Source organism: Dermacentor albipictus, chromosome 9 (genome assembly GCF_038994185.2).
Source record: "Dermacentor albipictus isolate Rhodes 1998 colony chromosome 9, USDA_Dalb.pri_finalv2, whole genome shotgun sequence".
Lineage (NCBI taxonomy): Eukaryota > Metazoa > Arthropoda > Arachnida > Ixodida > Ixodidae > Dermacentor > Dermacentor albipictus.
The window spans coordinates 65,829,365-65,847,905 of NC_091829.1; the positions used below are offsets into that span (position 1 = coordinate 65,829,365).

The 18,541-nt window shown below is 43.0% G+C and overlaps 1 protein-coding gene across 1 annotated transcript in view; it reads left to right on the top strand.

The window, feature by feature from the left end:
- Atac2 (Ada2a-containing complex component 2) overlaps nucleotides 1-12,062 on the top strand; it is a 40,032-nt gene extending 27,970 nt beyond the window's left edge. Inside the window, exons 14-18 of the mRNA XM_065456220.1 lie at nucleotides 2,837-2,929; nucleotides 3,720-3,844; nucleotides 5,632-5,680; nucleotides 8,941-9,073; nucleotides 11,816-12,062. Coding sequence (XP_065312292.1) covers nucleotides 2,837-2,929; nucleotides 3,720-3,844; nucleotides 5,632-5,680; nucleotides 8,941-9,073; nucleotides 11,816-11,989 — 574 coding nt within the window. The 3' untranslated portion in view covers nucleotides 11,990-12,062. The remainder of the gene's footprint in view (nucleotides 1-2,836; nucleotides 2,930-3,719; nucleotides 3,845-5,631; nucleotides 5,681-8,940; nucleotides 9,074-11,815) is intronic.
- The last annotated feature ends 6,479 nt before the right edge of the window (nucleotides 12,063-18,541 follow it).

Consider the following 18,541-nt stretch of genomic DNA (forward strand, 5'->3'; position numbering starts at 1 on the left):
GTACACCTTTGAGAGGGCTTTTTCTTAAAAAGATTCTAAAAAGTAGAATAAGTTTTACTTTTCTTAGTACATTACACCCTTCTAAATTACCAAGAAAAGCCACTCTTACCCTGAGATAGGGCTTGGTAAGGCAAAAAAAAAGACGCAGAAACAAAAGATGGTTGGGGATGCCACGAAGTGCACACACCAGCTCTCTACGACGACATGGATTTTGATGGCACCTGCTTGGTCCTAGTTAATTTTTATAGGTAAAGATGGGATTACATTGTATTTTAAGAGAACCAAAGACTGAACTTGGCAAGTATCAAGAATGTTTACTGAGCCACAATGGGCAAAATATAAAAAATTATGCTGAAATATCTGACATTGCACTGGCATACTGGAGCTGGGGTTTCAACGTGAAATTACCGTGAAATTAACAAAAAGAGTACTTTATGAGTACAATCTTTTTTGCCCCTAAGTAGGTTCCATAGCACGAGTCAAGTTATCTGCTTTCATGGTATCACTTTAATGCTTAAGTACAGCAGAATCTCGTTCATAAGTTTTGAGAAATGAATGTACTAACCGCACTAACGTACCAACATATAATGAGATTCTGACATGCATCGAACTGGCAGGGCTTGAGCAACCCATGACATACATCATTTTCCTATTGCATAGTGTTTTTAAGATAACAACGTGAAACTGAAGCGGAATCAAGCTAGCACTCAGTGCCGGAATACCATGCCACCAGATGCTCACTTCATGTAACCTGTAGCAGGGAATGGTGACATGTTTGGGTTACCACCTATTAGAACCGTGCAGTATGCTTCCAATGGCGCTAGGCTACATGTGCTGTGAAACAGATGGGCGAAGATGCTTATCACAATATGATCGGTGGCCATAGCTGTGAATGCAACCTCCTACAATCCAAGAGGAGATTTGCTAGTACTACCAAAAAAGGAAACTGAGTGTGTGCCGGATTTTTTCACGTGACATGGGTGGGTGAGTACTGTGGAGAAGTTGCCATGGTAGGTACCTACTGCTCTCAATCGCACATGCCTCACTTCTTTTCTTGCCTGCATGGCATCTAGCGGCTGGAAAACGTATCATGCGATCTCAGTTTGGCACTGTGCCGATGATTGGTGCCGAAAGGTCATGTTTTCCAGGAATGTATGAACTAATAAAAAGGAAGTGTAACTGTATTGCGTAATTTTTTGTGTTCTTGATTGTTAACATTGGTGCCGGGAAATCGTATGTAACAGAATCATATCAACAACGTTTCACTGTATACTGCTCTCGGGGTGCCTGTGATATTTCACTGTATTTATATTGTGGGGCTTTGCTGGTTATTACATCACATATGGACACCAAAAATGAATATAGAACACCACTTTCCCAGAACAGTAACAATGAAGAAAAAATAATAGGTAATGTATAAATATATTACAATCAGCACTGTATTTTCATCCAGATGTGCCATTTTCGAGCAATTTTTAGCAAGTAATAGGCAATGTCATCAGTCAATGACACATCCAAGTGATGTTTTAGTTGGTCACAGCACTCGGTCTGCATCAGTCAATTAATTTCTGCAGGTTCGCACTTGAAGCATGATCAGAGTTCCAGGTGTAAGTTTGGAATAGGTATGAATAGGTATGATTTAGGTTTGCCCAATAACATCTCTTCTTGCACATGAATTTTTGCCGGTGATTGTATAATATACCGACTGATTACCAGCTTTGAAAACCACCTTATTCTTCAAGGTGGCCTTCAGTGCATTAGCGACTGGTGCAATGCCTGGCAAGTGATACTTAATTCATATAAATGCAACGTAATGACTCGCACACAAATGCTTTAACTCAAGTTTTTCTTATTATATGAATGGGGATCTAGTGTATGACTCTTGAATGTACAAATATCTAGGCATTAATCTCGCAACAAATCTTTCCTGGGCCTCTCATATAACAACCATATGTGCTAATGCTTTAAAAGCGCTAGGGTACATTCGTCGCAACCTACATAAATCCCCATGTAACATCCGAAAATGAGCCTTCCTGACTTTCGTATATGCGCAGCTCGAGTTAGCATAACCGATATGGTTTCCTCATCATGAGTACTTATTCTGCATATTAGAAGCCATCCAAAACTGAGCTAGTTGATTAATTTCCCGCAATTACAATAGGCAGTTAAGCATAACTCTTATGAAACTTGACCTTTCACTTTATGCATTAAGCAGTCGTCGTGACGTGGCATTGCTGTCCTTGCTCCATAAATGTGTTCGTCAAATGAAGTCATCGTCTTTGCTGCTGGAGCGTGCAAGTTGCACATCATGACGAATGAATAATGATTTAAGCTTCACACGCATCTACGGAAACTTCTCATTTAATTAATATGTCAGCTTTGCCACAAGCCTTCCGCTTGTGTAATTCCCTTCCTGACAGCACTGTCATGCAAATGGACAGAGATAAATTTAGGCAACTCCTGACCATGCAGCTTCTGGCCTAAAAAATTGTCATTCTGTATGCCATGTTCTGTATATCTATATAATGTCAGGCTGACACTTTTTTCTCTCTCTCTCTTTCATGCTTTAAACTACACTTTTTCTTACACAATGTTTGATTACGTCTGCAAGCAGTGTGGATGCTAAATTTATCCAATGTTTTGTTCGCTACTGCATCTTCTTCATCTGTAATCCTGTTTTGTGATGATGATTTTTACTCATCTTTGCTGTATTCACACATACAACTGTATTGCAATGACGCCCCCCTCCCCCCCTTACTCAATGCTCCTCATGGGACCTGTGAGGTATCTTGAAATAAATAAATAACTTTAGCTTACATGGTGTATTTGCTTCCAGGACACTGAAGCCATTCATCTTCAGGGACTTTGAAGCGAGGCCACTGAGACTGAAACTTTTGGAAGAAATACTTTCCCACAAGCTGAATGCAAGGCAAGTCATAAACAAAGAGAAGAAATCCCATTGAAGTTATAGCCATGCATGTGCGCTAGCCATTTCATTTTGGAATTACCTTGACGGGCTGGTTTACTGAAAGAAAGCATGCAGTGGTTCTTCAACTGTGAGTCGTGAAAATAATCCCACAATTTGTTTTGTTTTTTTGTGGGAAAGAAATGCAACCATGATGATTCCAACAGGTCAGCAAAGTGTCTTCTGTAGCTATCTTTGTTTTTTTTTAGCAGCGGCTTACTGGTGCCATGTGAGCAGTGCCAAATTAAAAACGTCTTTGAGAGTGTTGTTAGTGCACTTTCATGTAATTGGTGTGATCGTACAGAAGTGGCACAGTGACTTGCTGGCTATGGGCCATCCAAGCCAAGCCATTTGCTGAAACATGTACGTGCGCCTGGAATGTGCTGTTTCAAGTTGATATGGCTTCCCATTTGACATTTTTGCTACCAGAATATACATGCTTTTAGCAGCGAGTCAACAAATGCTTGCCTTGCTGCAAATTATTTTGTAGATCTTACAGTTTTCGTTTTGTTATGGAAGTAAATGCTCATTAAAATAAAATAAAGCTAGCCAGATTTTATATTTACTTCATGATATGCAATAATTTGTTTTGTCCGGAGGTCATTATATCGAGACGCAGCTGTAATAGGCAAGAATGTTCAACTTCGTCTCCAAAGCACAAAAAAGAAGTGCTGCATTCACACGATCTGCGGTCATGTGATGTCTCACCCAATAGTATCTTACTTTCTTTTTTTATTTTTCATTTGTGCAACAGGTTCAAGGAGGAATCTGTGACACAATCTGCAGAACGCCACCCTATCGACTTCTGCTACGTACGGCCACAGCACATACCTGTTGTCAACGCCATGTGCCGAACCTTTTTTTGGCCCGGAATTGACTGTAAGATTTCCACTGTATCTGTGAGAAAAGTTATTGCCGTAATGCATGCAGAAAGCTGTCTCTTTTGATGTCAACGTACACAATTTTCCTTATTGGAGGGAATTGGAACATGCCTTTACTTGGCACAGCACTAATATAGAAGAGTGCGAATAGTAAATTTTGGGATCAAATGCAACACAAAACCAACAATGAGCAAAGCAAATCTAACTGAGTAATGAACAGCCTTTTTCACTATACAAAACAATATTCACATTCTGTATATTCACTACATTAGCAAATACTGTCAGTCACTTTATCACACATAATGAAGCATGGTTTATTAAATATGTATGGAGCTCTGAGATTAAATAAGCAGTTTGTTCATATAGTCGGAACTCTTCAGAGTAAACTACAGTCAAACCTCGATATAAGGAAATTGTACTTTCAGCAAAAAAACTTCTTTAAATCGTGAATTTCGTTCATTCGAAGTTTTAAAGTTTCAGTAGCGAAAACAACTTCACAAATGCCCAGAGCATTCCTGGTGGATAGTATGTTGTTAGTAGGCACTTATGAACAAATTGCATGAAGGTCGGGCCATAATAGTGCAGTTACGAGCGCATGCAGTGCAGAAAGATTACCTCCAAGATACGGCACGTGGCCCGTGTATGCACAGGCACAAAGAGGAGACGTGCATTCCACAAACAGAGGGCAAATATGCCCACATGCCTGCTCCTCCCCCTCCCTTCCCCTAATGCATTCTTGATCACGTTACCGCATGTTCACTTCTTCCCCATCCCTTTAGCACAAAAGGAATCATCAGCTCTCGTGTTTCTCCGAGCCCCGCAAGTTTTTCAAATTGTTAATCAACGCGACGAATGGCACAGCGGTGTCTTGCCCACGGTGTCCCAATGCGTGCACTTTGACGGCGTTTTTGCTGCTCAAAATTTTTTTTCCGGTAGGACGCTTGAAATAATTTACCTCAGCCAACATTTTTATACATTTTTGCTAGATATACTGGCTATACAGGCTCCAAGTACATGCTTGAAATGGCTGAAAACTTCATTAAATGAAAACTGTCACGAAATTACTTCGTTAAATTGCAAAAAAAAATAATGCATGATTTCCAATGGAACCAAGATCAGGGAATTAAAATAATTCATTACATAACAAATTTTATTAAATCGAGGCTGGACTGCACATGGTCAAGCATTATCAGAATGTTGTTTTAAAAGGCAGTCTTGTGGGCCAGTTAAGCACTTGTACATTATGCAAACTAGAAGTGAGGCGTGCAGACAGGACAAGAGAAGAGAAGTGGACAACACTTCTCTTCTCTTGTGTCCTGTCTGCACGCCTCACTTCTAGTTTGCATAATGAATCCTTACCAACTAGCTCAGCTTTCTGTCGTTCTAAGCTTCACTTGTACATACTATCCAGACTAAATTAGGAATGCACGTTGTCTGTGGCCACGGCAGAGTGCACTCTAGTGCATACGGCCTAAGTTATCTTTGTCCGAATCTTCTTCCTCCCTTCACATTTTTGCTGTGTCAGAAAGCCTATCAGTGTCAGAAATAATATGTGGTTTCCAATGGAACCAATATCAGGAAGTTAAAATAGTTCATTACATCACAAATTTCATTAAATCGAGGTTTGACTGCACATGGTCAAGCATTATCAGAATGATGATGCTACATACTATCCAGACTAAATTAGGAATGCGTGTTGTATGTGGCTACGGCAGAGTGCACTCTAGTGCATACGGCCTAAGTTATCTTTGTCCGAATCCTCTTCCTCTCTTCACATTTTTGCAGTGTCAGAAAGCCTCCAGTACCCAGATTTCAGCTGTGTCGCCATGTACAGGTAAGCATTAATATAGGTGCTGCCCTGATAGGCACCTCTACCACAGCAACTTTAAATCAATTGCCATATTTAATTATTTACCTCAACATAACACAAGGGCTCTACGTTTTTGAGGTCTCAAATATGTATGTATGCAGTAGAACCACATTGTGTTCCCCAGTTTGTACAACTGGTCTAAGGACACTCAAGATACCCCGTTCAGATCATGCGCTTCAGCTTTTCTTTGCTTTTTAACCAAAATGTACTTTCTTACCTCCACTCTTTTTGTAGATGCATCAACAATGACATTCTATAGCTAGCTTTTACCAGACGTCAGGGACACGACTTTTCTCCATCCTGGTTTACCGTCATGGCGGCTGCGATGATGTCAGTGCAGAATATCCACTGCCACCTCATTGCAATAGAGACCCGACCAGAATGCTGCTGGCACCTGTGCCAGAGCCATTAGAGAACACCCGTATGATGTGCTTGCACCACAAAAAACGCAACCTGTCATGTTCCCATGTTTGTTGTTTATGCAGCCTCTCGTGGCTATGATGACATCAATGCAAACTGTCTATAGTGCCCCAGTGATTTTAAAATCGCCCTGCTCTTTGACCAGCATTCAATGCTAACAGCTTTAAAAAAAAAAAAACATTACAGGTGCGAGTATGCACACAACATGTGCCTCTTGGCTGTTCATCCGTCCAGTCCCCTGTCATTACTGTATTGTCACAGCATAAATCTTTTCACCATAGTAGGTTCTGGAACGTGGTCAATACATACTGATATAGAAAATAAGATAAGAAGTGTATACTCTCACTTACACACATGCAAACATATCTACATCAATTCAATGACATAAACCTTTGAATAAACATTACTATGGAACACTTCTAAGTATGCAGTCCCTAACTAGTCTGCACGCTACAGAATTAGTTCATTGGAAGTTCGCGCTTCGCCATACAATTCGGCGTTGGATGTCCGAGGAGGTCACGGCTGGAACGGTACAGGCGTCGAGAGGGCTGTTGCTGAGGTACCCAGCTGGAGCTGGGCGGCAAGATGACGTGTCACGACAGGACAGGAACGTAGGCCAGGATCATAGAGGCTGTGCTCTGCTGGATGCCCTGCAGACATACACCAGCTTCAGTGGTTGAACCGTAGGCTCAGGAGCACCAGGCATAGGCAGAAGCTCAGCCCCATCGTCCTACAGGCTGCTTCTTCCACCGCTGCTGCCTCCATCTCGGCTTCCTCCCTCACAATGGCACCGCTCCCACATCCCAAGCTCACGCCATGAGGCTCTTTGGAAATTCTTTTTCACCTTTTTCGGATGCCATTGCGCAATTATACTCATGCCTTCATCGTCGTCTTCTTCAGCTTTCTTCTGCAACACCACATGCATATCATGACATATATTAAACCTTGAGAAATGCAGTGTGTTAAACTAGAGGCCCCTTCCAAGATGTCACCGTGCTACAGAGCTCTTCAGCTGATAGTGCTGCACTATGTTACATGGCTTTACACCCTGCAATTTACAAATCAAGGTGTAAGACATAGGGTTGGCATTCCTCCATAGCATAACCCCTATAGCCTGAAATTGACCTCAACTTTGCAAAGCGCAGAGCATTGGTGCCCTTTGAACATAGGGGACCCTACAGATCAGTAAAGCTTCTCAGCAATCCATGCCATGATGAGTGCCTTGTTGTGAAATTTCGACTCAAGAAACAGAATTACGTAGCACGGTGACCATCTCACTTAAAAAGTAGGTCTTCCCTCCACTTTCTGCAATCAAGGTGGAGTGTTGAGTCATAGCCTCGATTCTGTATTTTTTCTATGCCTGCCCTGTGACACCACAATCTGGGCTGACATAGAGGGCACCACTTTTCCATTAGTTGGTCACAGTTTATCAGGCATGGTCAGAGTCACGTCAATCCTATTTTGTCGCATTTTATGTGGGAGCAGAACAGTGGCGCCAGTGCACAGCATAACTTGACCATACTATAACAAGTATGAAATGTCTCAAAATGTGGCACCAGTATAGGGAACCTCTAGCTCCCATGCATTGTGGTATGATTGGGCAGGCACTGTAAAAATAGAGGATGCTATGATGAGTGGAAAAAATTTTAAGGAAGGCTTGAGTGTTCAGGGTCCAGCACGTGCCGCTCCTGGTAGTATGTCGAGCCAGTTCAACGAGGCATACATCCCATTCATCTTCACACACCCCGAGTGGCGAAAATCAGGCATTGCCAAGTTCATGCTCTACCACCTCATTCAGGTACTCTGGCGTGAGCCAGTTGTGAATGCTAAAAAATAGCTTATTGTGGCACTTCCGAGGGAATCCTTGTTGGAAAAGGATTGAAGTGCCTAGCAAATCCTGTTGTTATAACCGACAATTGTAATAACCGGGCTGCACGAAAAAAGCAAAGGGGACAAGCATCCAAAGGTTTTATTAGATAGAAAGAAATAAAGTCGAACCCACTTGTAGTTATAGCTATGTATTATAGTTGTTAAACCCACAAGGTTTAACAAAACTACTTAGATGTAACAATGAGAAGCTGCCACACTGAACTTTTATGTGTAAAAAACTGTTTACTGCAATGTTCCCATGCCACACTATTGGAATCTGGCTACTATGTGTCTGCACCGAAACAAAAAGCCATGCGAAATCCGGGAAACGAAGAGGACGGGTGCGTGAAAAAATAATTCGAGCCACTGCATTCGCCGGCATGCCCCACACCTTCACCACACCCGCCTTTGTGCCGTGCACCTTGCATGGCATGCTTTCATCACATTGCTGGCTTTGCGCGCCCCTCTTCTGCCTCCTTTCCACCCCTCCGATGCGCGAATTGACTACGCTGACCTTGGAGGAGTTGAAGGGAAACGGGAGAGGAGTGTGCGAGGCCAGTGGAGTGATAAATGCATGCTGCACAGGGTGTATAGTAACAAAGGCAGGTGCGGCGAAAGTGTGGGGCATGCAGGCGAATGCGGTGGCTTGCATTTTCTTTTTCTTTTTTCCAAGGATTTGCGTTTTTTTGCCCTTTCAACACACACACACCCATTAAGCGGATTTAATTGTTATAACCGATAATGCAACATAAGAGCGCTGTAGCAAGCAGTTTATTTCTCCATAGAAAACATGCACGAAAGATGACGATGCATTTGCTGCTCATTGTTATGTATTGATATATTGTTAAGACCGGTATCATTATAAGTGGGTTCATCCGCACCTGCATACGCAGGCTGTTTGCATCACTTAGTCTAAACTTTCTAATTCCTTGCAGGAAACTGGTAGTGGGCTTTGCCTTCATGGTGCCTGATGTCAAGTTCAACGAGGCATACATCCCATTCATCTTCACACACCCCGAGTGGCGAAAATCAGGCATTGCCAAGTTCATGCTCTACCACCTCATTCAGGTACTCTGGCGTGAGCCAGTTGTGAATGCTAAAAGATAGTTTATTGTGGCACCTCCAAGGGAATCCTTGTTGGAAAAGGTGTTCATGGGTTTGAGGCTCATCATTGCAGTGCTGGGTCAGCGGAATGGCATGCCACTTAAGATCACTAATTATTAATCAGTTTGTCAGATGCAAATATGAACTAATAAGTTTTTGCTTTATTAAATTAGCTGACACAGCAAGGTTGATTTATTGCTCTGTATCTACAACATGTCACTTTGAATTTTATCTACATGGTAAATTTGGGAATAACATCTATAACGCATACTATGAATGGAACCTAAATCAGCGCCTTTCGCATCTTACATTACTGCTGGCAGTAATATCTTATTGGTTAACAGCCACTCTTGATGGTAGTAGTGTCCTTGAGTATTGGAAGCTCATGATGAACATGTATCAGAAAATATGGACCTAGGGGAGTGGCCAGAAAGTGCTGCATTGTAAGTTGCAGGTGTATCTGCCTCATCACCACTATATGTTCAATTCTCAAATTAATAATATTTGGGGTTTTACGTGCCAAAACCACTTTCTGATTATGAGGCACGCCGTAGTGGAGGACTCCGGAAATTTTGACCACCTGGGGTTCTTTAACGTGCACCTAAATCTAAGCACACGGGTGTTTTCGCATTTCGCCCCCATCGAAATGCGGCCGCCGTGGCCGGGATTCGATCCCGCGACCTCGTGCTCAGCAGCCCAACACCATAGCCACTGAGCAACTACGGCGGGTAACTGGGTAACTGCACAACTTTGTGTTTATGCTTTTGTCAGATGCATGAAGTCATGTATGCATGCATGGCTGTATCCGCTGTACCTCAAAATATGAAAGAGTTGCTGAATTGTTTAATTTCTTGAGAAGATTTCTCTGCGGTCATAATTTCTCTGTCCTACAGTTAGTGGCTAGCCCTCTTGACTCTACTATAATAAGCTGCAAATATACCTGGAGAGGCCTCTTGTCAGGCTATATGTCTTGGAGTCAGTACAGTACTCATCGAATGAAACACGTCATTTTACGGCTAACTAATGTGCATACTTTCATTTCCACCATCTGCATTCTTGTGATGTCAACCTAATTTTGACTTGTACACCTAGATCAGTTTTCACATCACCTTTGGTGACCAGATTCATAGCGTGACGACATGGTACTTTTGAGTACTAATTGCATGTATGGAGAGTTCTATTGACAGTTTCTCTGTCGCATTTTATTTCTCGAGCACTGTATGCATGCTGTAACTGTGGAAAGAGCAATTACCTTCACGATACACAATTAGTTGTGTGCTCCTTGAAGCCAGCAGTGCATAGAATGGCCAAACTAGAATACAGTGCATGGCTGCTGCTGCCTGCCTCATCTCACGTCTTTTGATGACCCAAGCAGAATGGCCTGCTTCTTACTGTGGCGTCATGTTATCGGAAGCGCACATGCAAGAGCAGCAAACTGGAAGTTGCTACTGTGCATTTTGCGCATTCTTTCTCCTGCTAATTTAGAAATCCGTTAGTGCTGAATCAATGTGGGGATGGCGTATTCATTGCAACCTTGAACAAGACGATCAGCACTATTGAGCAGATGTGTCGGCGAGCAGTCTTTGATGTCAGGCGTTGCATCATCGCACAATCTATGAACAGTTTTGCCATTAGATTGTGTTGCAAACATTTCTGGAGTGCTTAGTCCAATAACATTGGTGGGTGTTGCAAAGCACAACACCATTCTTACCGATAGCGACAAAGGCGTCAGCATTCATCCTTTCACTTTATTTTGCAATGGCGGTTCACAATAATGATGAATAAAGCCCTGCAGGCATCCGCTTTTATGCGTAGCTTTCTGTTTATTTGTGGCACAACCTCACACAGAGAGAGACCTAAATGTCCCCCCTCGCATTATATTTGCGGTCACGTTATTTATGTGCAAATACAGTGACTGCTTCCTTCAGGTATTTTTATATCTTGTCTTTAAAGGGTTAAAGGGCCCCTAAAGATAAATATAAGTCAGTATACAGTGATAAGGTATTCTTTGAAACCATATTGTCATTATTTTTCCAGCAAGAGGTTGATTACTAAAAGAGGAAACGAAGACCAAACTTTCATTTATCAAATTTCGTGCCAATACATCAGTGTGACATCACTGATTTCAAGGTATCTTCCCGTAACTGGGCCATTGCGGCTCAGTAAATGTTTTTTATACTTTCTAGGTTTTCTTTGACTCTTTTAGAATACAGTGTAGACCGTCTTCATTGACACAAAATGAACTACGTTTGAACAAACACCATCGAAATCCATGACATCACAGTAAGGTGGTGCAGTAACTTAAATACAGCATCGCCAATCAGCTTTCATTTATGCGTCTTTTCCGGTTCATCGTGCGTCTTCTCAATGTAAGAGCGGCATTTTTGGAATTGTACAAGGGTAATCTACTAATATAGATGAAATTATTTTTCTCTTTAGTTTCCTTTAAAGGGAGCACCCATTTAGTATTTGGCTACCAGTTACAGTCGTGTTATGGCCAGTATCTGTGTACCAAAATCTGGCGTGTAGTATAGACCTATCTACCACCTATGCAAGACACGTGACAGGTGCAGACCAGTTCCAAGACACGTACGCTTACACAATGTAGCCAGATATGTACACAGTGCTCTATGAATGTTGGGCTTCGTGCCACGTCAAGGGCGAAGGGTTGGACAACAAATATAACCCATTTTCTTCTGTGTGCAGACGTGCATGGGAAAGGATGTCACACTGCATGTATCTGCAACCAATCCGGCAATACTTCTGTACCAGAAGTTTGGCTTCAAGGTGGAAGAACTCATCCTGGATTTCTACGACAAATACTTCCCAGCTGACTCCAAGGAGTGCAAGCACGCCATGTTCCTCCGGCTCAGCAGATAGCCCCTCCTCCCTTGCCCTCAATGGGCAGGCACATCATCATCATTCATGTGTAAATAAACACAATGCCAAAGAAGTTCACTTGACTACAGTGAAGTAGTCAGGTACAGTTGGGTTGACATCTACAGCTAACAGTAGTTGTGTAGCGCGAGTACCAGAGGAACACGAACCATCAGGACTAATGCCAAAACAAATGTGGTAGATATTTATTAATTCATCAGTTTAGAAATGTTAACTGCAAAAGGTGCAGGCAAAGGTGCACATTGCAGACAAAAAAACACCAACGAGGCTGGCAACTTATGGCTTTGCGCATGTGTTTTCCTGGGTATCGAGGCCTACTATATACATTGTGCCACGACGTGCGTAATGCGTGCCTTATATCTGGCATATAAGTGCAAGAGGCAATGCAATGTAGAATATGTGTTTCACCGATCCAGTGCATGTGAGTGCGTTCTTATAAGGATAGTGCAATGAAGCACAAGTAATGAACTCTGGTGTATTTGGGGAAGCCATATTTAGATAATCTCTATCACTCGGAATGAATCGAGCATTGAGAGTCTTGATTCGCGTGGTCTTGACGAGATTTAGTATGCTCGACAGCAGTCAGCAAGAAGTTCAGCTAGGCAGTGCCCCGTATAAATCGCCAACACTACAGCAAGTGTGCGTGGTGCGAGTTTCGTTGCATCTGTAAGCCTCGGCACATTATTCTTGGCAACCGATGTGCTAGCCAGTCGTAGCTCCGTTGCAGCGACGTAAAGTGTACTTAAGCAAAAACTGTATGAAATGTACCAGACCATCACTGTGGGGCATGTCTGCAGTGATTGCTTTGACTCGCATAACTTTAGAGGACCCCCAACAAATGCAGCAGTTACCGGTAACACGCATTATAACCCAATGCTTCCAGAGAAGGCCAGTTCTGAGACATGTGCAATAAGCGTGGTACGATTTGTAGTGATTTCACTGCGACTGATCATGTAAAAAATTCTGCAGTTAGCAAAGTACGAAACAATGAACGCAACGCAGATTTTGTTCCTGTTTGTAACGCATTTCACGTAATAAGCGAGAGCTTACTATTGTGCACGCACGACAAAGCAACAGCAAGAGCCTACTGTCACGCAGAAATTTGGTTTTGGGCCACCCGTTTGCACACAGAGACAAGCAGAAAGTAGAGAAAACTAATCGCACCTGGCAAGACGGAGTCGTGTCGATAAAAGTTTTGTGAAGCAGCTGGCGCCGCCATTCGTCGCGTATTTCACACTTCGAAGCTGCCTGCTCTTCGGCTCGCTGGCATTCACAATAGGATGGAATTACACCTTGCGCCATTGTAATCTGGTTGAGGCATTATGGGGAGCGCAACGCTGCTTTTGCGATTTGTTTTTTGCCGCGGCACTGCCGACTAAATGCGAAAGCACTTTAGTCGTCCACGCTAGAGCAGAAGACACTGTAGTCAGGGTTGCCAGATGGTTCCAACAAAAGATAGCCAAATGATCTCAAAATGTAACTCAAATATAGTCAAACCTTAATTTTTCATGAGCGAAAAATCGCCAAAACGTTTGATGTTGTTATGGTGTACTGGAATGGGATAGTGTGTCGTCCATACAGCAAAACAATGGCAGAATCGGGGACACTTCTGCCAGCGTTGGCTTCTGTGAGGACGCCATCAGTGGGGTGCTGCGATCGACTAGCGTGCCTAGCATGCAAAATTTAAACATTTTGTGCAAAACTTTCTGTATTTATGAACTAAAACCCTTTCAAAACAATTGAGATTAGTATAATTCACAAAAAAGAGACACTACAAACTGGTAGGATATATCGAAACGGCGTCTAAGCTTGCACGTTTCCAACCACAGATCATGCAGTGTTCCTGTTCGTATGCTCAGCGTTTTGGTTGCAGAAGATGAAACAAACACTCATCTACTCGTTCTGTTCGGTAAGCACGCAAGTGTTTTTAGTCATTCGAAACACACGACGATAAGAAGCCCGGAAGGAGTGCCTGCACTGTACCTGGTGGGTTGCAGGGGATTCCTTTCATGTTGCATGAGCCAGAAAGGCAGTTGCCAGGTTTCACTGAAGAAAACAAACAAATACGCACGCACAAGCACACAAATATTTAGAAATCCAGTGCTTCCCGTGCTCATAAATAATGTGCGAACGCGGCAGGAAAAACCACAACAAGCAATCAGCAAGCTCCATACATACATGCATGACCTCTGCGACAAACATAACTGTCAATATCGGAGGCCCTGTGTTGCACCATTATTTTCTCTCTCGTCAGCAATGACTCCAACCTGCAGCGACAGGTCACACTGCAGTAGACCGGTGTGCTTGGTGATGCAACCCACCGCCCCATTCCAATGGCGCCCGTCATAACATCCATTCATCCGTGCTCCAGCGCCCCCCAGCCATCATCGCAAAAAGAGGCATGTTTTCGCAGCTGGACGACACACTAGCTTATTCCAGTACACCATGATGTTGTTCTGCAGGTGTCTTTTAGATGGTGTCCAAATCTCTCCGCGTATTTTTCCGGCTCTAAAATTACTTCTGCCGTATGCACCTAACACAACATTGGCGTCAAGATCTGCATAAAGAATTCTAGTGAGAGCTGCCACTCAGACGTGGGTTTAGACGTCACTTAAGTGTTGCAAATGCAGGAGCCAACGTTTCGACGAGTGGACTTGTCTTATTCAAGGCTTGCCTTGCCATGAAGAAGACAAGCCCACTTGTCGAAACGTTGGCTCCTGCATTCACCTTGTTCACGTTTTGCTCATCGTCTTGAATTTCCATCTCCCGCATTCCCCGCAATGAACCAAAGAATTTCTTTTCTGATTTGCTCATGAAGTTTTTGGTATTTACTGAGCCATGTTCTCAGCTAACTTTAGTTCACGCCTTGCTTTACTCAAGGCATTTTTCTGCAAGAGTCAGGAAAAATATCGCCAATCTCAAGGGTCTGATTCAGCTGGTCACGATCGAGTGCTCAAGAGGTGGCCCGACCTCAAGGCATCGAAATAGGGATGCCTTTAATATAGAAAAATTAACATGTTATTTCCCTCCGCTCTCTTTCTTTCTCTCAATTTACTCAAAAGCAGCTTGACGAGCAAAGTCTGAGTTGGCAAACACTGCATGCTGCTTGGAGGCACACTGAACTCGGGAGAAAACTTGAAACCTTCTCGCATTTTCCTCGTGTGAAGAAGCGGCAATTGTGACTGCAATTCACCTTGGAGTGGGGAACAGAACCACCTGCTGGTCCATAACAGAAGAGGTGAATTAAAGCTTATAGTTTTAATTGCCACCTGGATTGCGGCACTGACAATAATTCAGGTGGTATTAGCATCGAAAAGAGTTGAAGTGCACAATATTTAAACAGGGATTCTCTGGCAAGATTTGTGCAGTATGAAAAACATGTACATACGCGAGTTTCCATCAATGCAGGCACGAATGCGTGCGTTGCCAAATTTCTGAGGGGGCGGTGTGCCGTACTTCGAGTGCGATGAAAAGAAATAATGAAGTAATTTGTGGATTTCTCACCCGTGCTCTTGCGACAAAGGAATGACAACACAGTAGTGCAAACAATCACAAGGGCATTTATTGCACCTTTCATAGACCAATGCCTGAGAGCCGAGTTGCTATCCACAAAACATGTCGATGGGCGCGCGACAAATCGCCGAAGTCTGACTCACCGCGACGGGATAACGAGCAAATATGTTCGCCCCATGCGGGACCGTACGCGCGAATGACCAACGCCTGGTCGTTAGCGCGTTCGAACGAGGCCTCGCGAGACGGTATCGCAGAAGCATGGATCGGCGCGCATCCCCACAAATTCCACTGGGGAGCACACAAAATCTATTTTATGGGTCACGCACGGCTGTCAATACCGCCTAAACCCTTTTGTCTAACAAATTCAAGCACTATACATCAGAAGAGGAAGTCAGTAGAACACTATATATATAGAATGTGAACCTTTGCAAACTGGCAAGAGCTGTTTGCCCAACCAACACTGCGATGTCGGCAAAACTAATAAAATGTGGATGTAACTGCAGTACCATAAACACCTATTATGTATATCGAACAGTTTTTTCTTTTCATCACAGCTCCATAATACGCTTGAGCAAAGTACGATGTGGTGAATAGTAAGACAAACAAAGAGGAATTACAGTGGTGATAAAGTATGTGCATATAAAAAGCAAGTCATAATCGCAATTACTCCTACACACATAGTTTAGAGGGTAAAAATTGCCGCAGGAGTACGGTATGAAAATCGACAGGTTCTCATCCTGACGTTGGGAAGGCAACCATTCACCAACCTTTGGTGAGTTTGCTTTGCCATATTCGCTGTGGAGGAACAACCGTTTCATATATTTACAGAGCTTATCATTGTAATGATATGCACTGTTCAAAAAGTATCATAAAGCAATCGCAACCTTCACGTTACAAAGCTGCTTGACTACACTCTTAGAAATATTTACACCCTTTGGGGCTTATCTTGTCCCACAACAATAATCGTCATCTGTCTTGCCCGAGTTTCTTGAAAGCTCGGCGCTCGCTACTTTCCTTTCGAGAAGCTGCGTCACACTGATAACGCGCATGCCGTTCATGACTGGGAAGTACCGGGCTCGCAGCGTTAAGGAAAGGAAACGCGGTCAAGACAGATGACGATTATTGTTGTGGGACAAGATACGCCCCAAAGGGTGTAAATATTTCTAAGAGTGTAAAACAAGGAAATAAAAAATACATTGTGTAGAGTCCGAGTTGATTCTCACAGTGGAGATTTACACAAATGGATTAACCCAGACAACACAAAACATCCTCAGGATGTCCTGAAATGGTCAAAATGTCCTCATCCCGTAGCGGACGAACTGAGGATATCCCTAGCACGACCTGGTATCTTGTTCCAGAAAATGTACCTTACAGAACATCCTCAGGAAGTCCCGAAAAGAGCCTACATTTTTATCCCGAAAATGTGCGTGATAGGACGTCCTCTGGAAGTCCTGAAAAGAGCCTACATTTTTATCCCGAAAATGTGCGTGATGGGACGTCCTCTGGAAGTCCTGAAAAGAGCCTACATTATTAACCAGAAAATTATAAATGAATTATATATATATAGCATATTCATTGTCAATTAGTGATAGTGACAGAAGTTCACGTGCCTGCGGCAACGAACGATATGTATGCTAACCATCGTATCTATGCCATGAAATGTGCATGCCGGCATAAATCTGTCTTGGAATTAAGAATAAGGCAATTGAATAAATCTTTAATTAATAATAATATATATATATATATATATATATATATATATATATATATATATATATATATATATAAGCGTATATCTGATATAGATGGTGTCTGTAGCCTCTAGACGTGCGCTAGGCAGGTGCAGGTGGAACATCGATCCGCCCTTGCTGCTTAGCCGCTGTGTGGAAAATGGCGAACTGCACCTCTCTTTTGATGCTGTAGGCATTCTTCGGCTAAGCTTCCCCCGAAATCTGCCTATCTGTTCGTCTTTAACACATATCTACGCGCTCCGTAGGAATACATGGGGTAACGTAACGCGCCATACGTGGGCTGAACCCGGTGTTAGCGCAATACCAGGCCGACCAAGGCAGCGGAGGTGAGTGGCCGATTTCGGTGGTAGTGCGCAATACCTCGAAAACCCACAGTTTAGCTGCAGCAGGCTTAAACCTATGCAAATTTCCAAGGCAAGAATGCTGAAACTTATACTAAAATGTAGGTAGCAATTAAGCTTGATTGGACGCCCCAGAAAAAGACTGATCCCACGCCCTCATAACCGCTAGCCACTGTTCCCCCACGAGGCTGCAAATAGTTCGTACTTCAAACTTTCCCTGTTACCTAAATGAGATGGTAATCAAAAAAACTAAATTATAAGCGCGTAATTTTGGACGTTTTCACTCGTATGCTATAGTGGAGTGGTGAAAACCAAATTTTTTATTGAGCTGAAATAAAACGCATGCTTCGCAGCAACTATTTATTGTCAAGTTTAAGTCGGCAGTGAAATCTCATGAGTAAAACGGGGTCAGCAGTAAAATGAACTGTACCGCAGACTTTTGAGGATTGAAATACTCAGACTTCATATACTTTGTTCATTTCTGTTGTACACCTTATCGCTTCCTCCGATGAAAAGCCTCTTCAAGAACAGCAGACGCTCTGGAGGTATTAAGCACGACGCCATTTTGAAAAGGTCACATTGGCAGGCGGAGTAACACAACCCCGCGCGAGCCGTACGTGTGTTAGTTGCCAACTGCTGTTTTTTTTTTAAAGTTTACCATACAATGATTACTTACTGTCCAATAATTTCTCAGGGGAGTTTCCGTTACGTTTTTTCGCTCCCAAACATCATTTTTCTCATATTTTTCTAGGCTGTGCTTCAGTGGCTTGCTTGCACGAAGAACCGGTACACATGGCGCAGACTAGTGCAGGCTCTCAACAAAAGGGAATCTCGGAGGGTTCCGGCACTTGTTGTGCATAAAAACAAGGCCTTTGAGATTGGCGAATGCTGGCAACGTTGTGCATGCAACAAAGTCAAGTCACGTCCAA